Source organism: Haplochromis burtoni, unplaced genomic scaffold (genome assembly GCF_018398535.1).
Source record: "Haplochromis burtoni strain Fernald_Lab_line unplaced genomic scaffold, NCSU_Asbu1 Contig_21, whole genome shotgun sequence".
NCBI lineage: Eukaryota > Metazoa > Chordata > Actinopteri > Cichliformes > Cichlidae > Haplochromis > Haplochromis burtoni.
The window spans coordinates 1,976,585-1,984,179 of NW_024582382.1; the positions used below are offsets into that span (position 1 = coordinate 1,976,585).

Consider the following 7,595-nt stretch of genomic DNA (forward strand, 5'->3'; position numbering starts at 1 on the left):
AACTCAGATGAAGACAAAGACAGACAAAATTAAAGGATGAAAAAACTTTTATGAGAACCTTCAGTGAAGGGGCCATGTAGCTAGCACAGATCTCTGTTTTGTGTGTTGATCTTGAATGTAAGAACAACTTGAAAGTGTAGCTTTACACGATTTATATACAGCTGAAAGAAACTCCAAAGTACAAAACTGATATCCATAGTTTTAAACTCTGCGTCCTTTATTAGGAAAAGTGTGCTCTCTTCAAATAAATGGGCATCAGACCTAAATAGTGAATAATTAGACATCAATGGGCAATCTATATAAATAATAGTTTTTCCATTTTGTGCAACACAAATATTCAACAAATTCATTTTAAAGTCTTGCACAGGATTCACATTACCATAAAGCTTAAGTTGCTAACAGCTCATGCACATTTTGAAAAAATGACTTCAACTTTGAAGAACTTTGAAGAAAAAAATATGGTCTCCATTTTCAAGTTGAGAATGAAAAACCTGCTTCTTCTTATGATGCCCAGAATGTGCTTACAACACAAAAATTAAAAGATCGCATAAGTCAAATGTTAAGACTGTCCACCATGACTGGTACATACAACATGCCTTATCCTAGTATTTCTGTTTCTTTCTTTCTTTTATTTCTTTAATGTGAATTGTCTTATTTTCTTATCATCTGTCATCTTTTATTTATCTGCAAAAATAAAATAGTGTACTCCCTGGATATCAAAAAGCTGAAAGCTGTGTTTGTAAGCAGCTTTATCCTTTTGAATCAGCTATGAAAGTAGCTCTATCAATTTTCAACAAGGACATGTTTATTTATTCCAACAGGAATGTTCACAATTTTCCCAAACCTTGTGCCCATTTGCTACTCGTGCACTTGAAGGCTCACAAAGTGTAAAACTCTAAGCCTTCTATTCATGTTGTGGAAATAAAACAGTGATTTTTAACTCACCCAAATTCAAAAGAAAGGATCAGCTTATTCTATACATTAATGTAGAAATACTATATATTGATATTTGCATTACAATTTTGTTTAGATCAGAATCATCAGTCAAGGACACAGATGGTCAGTCAGGGAGTATAGGGAGCAGTCCAACCAATTTCATAGCTAATGCTGCCTACTCAGAGTGCATAGCAATTCTGCTGAGCCTGTTCTATTTGACATTGTGAATGTGTCATGTTCATAGGGATGGCTCCTTTCGAATCAGCCTGATGCAGCACTCACAAACTTCAGTCAAGCCTCACATCCACTTGAAAAAAAAAAGTCATGCAAGCATTTTTGCCAACAGTGAAAATTTCTCATCTGCCTGTATCTCCTTTAGCTGTATTAGCAAATCTGACTGCCTTGGTTGGCCAATCTGTAGTCTAAATGTAAAGGGCCAACTTAACAGTACTTGCATGGCCTACACACAAATACTAGAATACGTTAAATGTCGAGGCAATACATTTGCAGGTGGTTTTCATCCCATGTGTGTTAGCTATTTTTTTTATTACTGTCTGTCAGGCACAAAGAAAATGATGAAGTGCAAATACCACTTATTACACTGTAATGTCCATCCCTATCTGTTGTTTTCATCTCCTATTATAGTGCCATGGACTTTTACAGCCTCCTCATCAAACAAAGGGACTGTTCAGCCAGTAGTGTGAAATCACATTTTAACGAAACCCACAGCAAAAGTAAATAATTAAATAAACTGAAAAATAAAAGGCGTAACTTTATCTGCTTCTTTAAAGCTCCATTGACAGTTAATTAAAAACATCCTGCTTCTGTGATTTCTTGCTTTGGAAAAGCTCTTTCTGTTGGCTAATATTGATTGAAATGTACCAGGCCAGGGGATCCGATTTAATTTAAGCTCAAACAAATTCCCTTTTGATAATACTTTATGAAAGTTGGCTAAATCATTCTCAGTATAATAATGCAAAGTGAACAATGCCAGAACCTTGAATATTTAATGTATGAGAAAAATAAAACTCAAAGATCTCTTTACGCATTAAGTGTTTTAATTCCTCAAGTCTGTGGGAAACTAAACTTCCCTTGTCCACAACATGTTTGTGAGGATTTTCTAAGGATCTGTTTTGTGAGAGCAATGCCAAGGGCATGAAAAGGTAACCTGCAAATCTTTCTAAAAGGAGACTGTTCTCCTAAACCAAACCAGAAACAAGAGGGCTTGATAACAACTTTCATTGTGAGATGTATATTTACTTTGCTGCAGCTACCCATTTTGCTTAAACATATATTTTTGCAGGACTTTCAAAATGAATCATATTGACCATAACAGCTGTACACTTGGAAAACCAATAACTATGGAAAAAGTATACTTATTAAAATTTTTATAGAAAAAGTCTGTATTAAAAAAAACTTTATCATGATGTTAGACATAGTCACAGCAGGTGCAACTTCACGAAGCTTTTAATATAGCCTATTCCTGATGCTTGTAAATGTCATATGTTTGCTCTCTAACAATTAGCTACTTATTTCACAACAACAAATAGTTTGAACCACACATAAAATGAATTTGAATCAAGATTCTTTGCACTTTATGCTGACTTATATGCAGTTATTATAGTTTTCTGTTTTCTAATTAGTTTGTATTTTTATTTTGTTTTGGTTTGCCAAGCGGATTTTCTTATTTCAGTTAAGCTTTTATTTTTTAAAAATGCTTAGTTTTTATTTTAGTTTTTATTAGTGTCAATGTTAGTTTTAGTGTTTTTGAATATTATTGTATGGAGGGCATGTGTCGAAGGCAAGATGTTTTATTTATTTTTTTTATTTTAGTTAGTTTTTGAAATTTTAGTTAGTTTTTACTTGTATCTTTTTTCTTATCAAAAACCGAAACATTTTTTTAGTTAACCAAACTAATTTTTTCACATGTATATTTGGTTTTTAGTTTAATTTTAGTTAACTATAATAACGTTGCTTATGTACAAATCTATTTTGCATTCAACCTGACCGCGAGCGCTTCTTCCTTGCTCGCTTTGTCCTGAGGTGGAATGAGCGTGACGTCAAAACGTCATCACGCAGAGTACTCGCGCTCAACACAACGAGGCACGTTCGTTTCGGTTTGTTTTCACGGTGGAGGCTGAATGACAGAGCACGGCTGAAGTTGAGTTAAAGTGAGGCGATTCTGTCAAGAGTAAAGTTTAAACTGTGGGCAGCTGAAGACACAGGGTGAGGAATTTGTTCACAGACGGGGGAAAACGTGTGTATTTTTATTCCATCGGTTAATACACTGTCTAAGCTCAGACTAGCTGTGTAGCTAACGTTAGCCTCTGAGCATGCAGCATCCCTTGTGGGGAGGTGATGACGACAGGGTAGGAAAATAACACATATAGTCAATTTTTGATCCAAGTGATTGAATGCGTTTTTTTTAGTAAGGGCATAATTCTTCAAAGCAAGCTTTTTCTAGCTGTACTTAGTGCAGCATTGTATCTGAAAAGTCTGATAGCTTATTAGTTTGAAAATGTCATTTACTAATAAATGAGATAATATTCATTGTCAGAAATGCCTGTAGCGCTGGTTTGAAACCACCAGATGTGCAGTTTAAAAACGAGCATGCACACAAAAACAACAGGGAGGATGCAACACATAGCAAGCCTTTTAGTAATCAAGAATACCTGAAGCTGACTGGAGAGGGATTTGCATTTGCATTTGCACAAACCTAGAAGAACTCCACAGTTCACACCAAATAAATACATGAGTGAAACATTTTGGTAGATTATTTTATGACATGATTAGCAGCATTAATGTATACCTATTATACTTGGTATGATTTTTTAGAGAAAGGGCTGGTTTAATTGTCATATGAGATAATAAACTCTAGGTGTAATAGAAAATGCAATTTGAAGAATTTATCTTAGGTCTACAGAAATTGTGATAGTCATTGTAAGCATAGTTGCATGGTGTATAAAGTTCCAGATGTATAATTTTGCTGTGGGAAACTAAACCTGTCCACAACATGTGGCAGATAATTAATATTTAAAATATTGTGTTTAAAATTTTTAAAAATCTGCAAATACTCTTGCATTGTAAACTCCATGTACATATTTTTGTCTTTTTTTTTCTGTGCAGGGTTAACAAAATGTCTGAGTCTGTCATCAGATCGAAACAAGCTCAGAGAGAAGTCAATGGAATTCCAACAGAAGTCGTCTGTACAGAGTTCAGTAATTACATATTTGTAGTTCTCACTCAGTATGGCAAAATTGGGACATTGATCTCTGTCACACCCGACTCCAGATCTAATGATCTAAGCACCCCAACGTTCTCTACAAAAGTACTGCTGGGCAAAGATGAGGTACACTGGCTGAAATTGTTCACACAAATATCGTGTCAGTGTGATGCAAACTTGTTCACGGGACATCAGGCAGACTTGTTGCAACACAGGGTATCTCATTTCATGCCGTTAAAGGGCAAATGAGATTGATTCTGGACTGCTCAGGCGGATTGTGGCGAAATTAGATGTGTGCAGGCCTGAAGCTCAGTGGTCTGTTAAGATTTACTCAAGAAAACCTATTTCATCTCTGCATGAGCATGTCATTTTCTCACAGTCATACATTGCAGGAGAAGTAGTATCAGTGTCTTATTGGATTAATACAAAGTTTACTTGCTTATGAATACTTTTTTGTTATTTTTGCTCCTCTAGCCATTTTAAATGGTGATACTTGCAATGCTTGTTTCTTGTAAAGTGAACAACTGTTTTAGATCGAGTGAGAAAGTACATAGAGGTCATTACACAGGCTTTCTGCGCGCTTTGAAGTTTACAGTCATGACACAGAAAATTAAAGTGTGTTGTATGATTTCCCTGCAGGGGAACCTCAACAAATGAATTAGTTGTAGTCATAATGTGTGTGATTTAAGCGAACTGAACAAATAATGCTTTGGTTATAATCTAATGCCTGATTTTTCTCTTTCCAGCCTCTGACACATGTCTGTGCCAAAAACCTGGCAATGTTCGTGTCACAGGAATCTGGCAACCGGCCTGTCTTGCTGGGACTGGCACTGAAGGATTCCTCCATAGATGCAATAAAACAAATTAAAGAGATGATCAAAAGTTGTCAAGTCTGGTAGGAAGTAATTAAAACGGACATGAAGCCTGTAGGCGGCGTAAAATACAGCTCGTCTGGATACACTGTCACGTTTTATCTCTGCATCTTTTTTAAAATGAAACTCCTCCAAAAATTAATCTGATTAAAACAATTATGTCTCCAAGACATAAATGTGCAGAGCAGATTGTCTTCCACAAAACATAATTTATGAAACGCATAATTAACTGTTTGTTAAAAAGAAAGATTTTCTGCATGTTGTTTTCCTTTCAAAAGCTCAATGTGTGCTAAGTGATGGTTTGCAAAATGATGTCATCGCTGTATATTTTTTTCATTATTAACACTCTGGATTATTTTTGTCATCATCCTCAGAACTTTGTACTTTTGTGAAAAAAAGCCTTTTATAGAACATATGATTCATTTGTATTTAAAGATGCATATTAGCTTGGTTAAGATAAGAGCCTTGGTTTTGTCAAGTACATTTTGTTATTCATTTGTTCTATAACATCTCACTACTTGAGCTTTGATATTAGAACAATAGCTAACTTTTATATGCATTAAATGTAATTAATATGCTCAATTTTGTTTTGCTTGGTCAATTTTTTTGGTTTAAATGTAAGATGGGAGTAAGAAAAGCCTTTAGATGTCTTATCCTGGACCTATAGACCAAACCCCTGAAATATTCCTTTAATTTCAGAGAAAAATGACCAGCTTTCTTAAAAGATTATTTTATTATAGCCATCTAAAAATTATTTTATTTTCTGACAGTAATATACAAATACTACATTTTTGTTACATTTGTGAAGTTGTATAGTCAAGTCCATAAATATTTGGAAACTGACACATTTTTTTTTCGCTTCACTCCTACAGGGCATTTTAAGTCAAGCAGTGAAATTGTGATTGAAGTGCAGACTGTCAACTTTAATTCAAGTGGTTTTACAAAATGATTTGCAATTGGTTTTCTGTCTTTTTGATTTGCAACTATTTAGGAGTTAGGCCTTGGATAAAAGTGCCTCTCCCACTTTCAGAGGCTTAAAATGCATTTAGTGACTGACTGAAGTATTGAACCCACGGACATTACCAAATGTTTCTCACCTTGAGATGCTCTTCCAGACTTTTAGCTACATTCAGTTACTGCCTTTTTGCATTCAGTTTTGTCTTCAGTAGCGCAACAGCATGCTCCATGGGGTTGAGATCAGGTGACTGGCTTGCACGCTGAATATCCCATGACTTTGCCCTGAAAAACTCTTAGTTTGCTTTTGCAGTATTCTTTGGGTCATTATCCATTTGTGCTGTGAAGCACTGTCTGATCAGTTTTGCAGCATTTGGCTGGATCTGAGCAGAGAGTATAACTATACGTTTCACAATTCATCCTGCTACTTCTATCATATCTTGATTGTTTGATTGAAATGGGAATGGGACAAAACTGTGGTGGCATAGAGGGAGAAAATTACAAAAATACTGAATTATCCTAAAACATAAATGTATATAATCTATAACTCAGAGTATACATTTCAAGAATGTAATGTTTACATGTTCTGTTGAAATCAATGTAGCAAAAATATAAATGCACCTTATTTAATAAAGCAATTTGCATATTTATGTCCAATTTTCAATGTTAGTATCTTAATCCAAATTTCATCCTAAAACATGAAACTAAAACCCTCACAGACTAGCATTACGTAACCAGTTCGCACAGCAGTAGTGCCTGAGTGTGTGAATTTGTAAGTGCATCAAATGAAACTAAAAGGAATGCCATCTTATATTTTTAACATTCTTCATGGAAGAAAACTTTTAACTACCTGTTTTCTGAGTTGAGCATATTCCAGGCTCTTCCTTTACAAAAGAATATCTTTCTCATGTTTACAAAAGATTAAGCAGACATTTCAATGGTGTATTAAATTAAAACGTGATGAATTCCTTGTGTTTCTCCTAAATCAAACAATTTGTGCCTTTCTAATGTTTTTGTTTTCATTCACGTTCAATAAGAACTTGCCTCAAAAAATATGATTTAAACAAACTGAAATACTGAAACTGCATTGTCGAGATAAAAACTGACCACAAAAAGCCTATCTGAGAAAACCCAACCCATGTAATCTCACTGTTCTGTTTCATAGGTCTGCAGACAGTATAAATATAACAAAAGTACTTTTGTTATTTTTTTCCCTTTTATAATAATAGGGACTTTTCTTGTCTGAAATAAATAAAGGTGATATAATATCACTTGATTACCAAGGCTGGAATTTAGAAAAGAAATGAACTTAAATAAATATGGTTGCTTTCCATTTAAAGAGATGATCAATTTTAACTCTTGCACTTTGTGAAGCAGGGAAATGATTTTACTGCTATTGTTAAATAATCATCATCATTACCATTGCATTAATAATATAATTTACAGCATTGATATTGTATTCAGAGGTTTAAACAGTGTGTGTGTCTTTTAGAAAGTCTAAGTTGCAGTTGACAGGAAGTTGCAGAAGGCTTTGCAGAACTGAAACCGAAAGTTATTCTGAGCAGGTTAGACGAGGCTATTTGAATTACTAGGTTATTCAAGTTAAGGGT

At 34.5% G+C, this 7,595-nt stretch overlaps 1 protein-coding gene across 2 annotated transcripts; it reads left to right on the plus strand.

The window, feature by feature from the left end:
- Positions 1-3,011: 3,011 nt before the first annotated feature.
- Positions 3,012-5,613, plus strand: psmg3 (proteasome (prosome, macropain) assembly chaperone 3). 2 transcript variants are annotated; one of them, XM_005920286.3, is made up of 3 exons: positions 3,012-3,162; positions 4,063-4,285; positions 4,906-5,613. In XM_005920286.3, the coding sequence occupies exons 2-3, from the start codon at positions 4,073-4,075 to the stop codon at positions 5,056-5,058; spliced, it is 366 nt and encodes a 121-aa protein (XP_005920348.1). In that variant the 5' UTR covers positions 3,012-3,162; positions 4,063-4,072; the 3' UTR covers positions 5,059-5,613. The 2 variants fall into 2 exon arrangements, with proteins under 2 accessions (XP_005920348.1, XP_005920350.1); XM_005920288.3 differs by having other exon boundaries at positions 3,017-3,193.
- Positions 5,614-7,595: the final 1,982 nt, after the last annotated feature.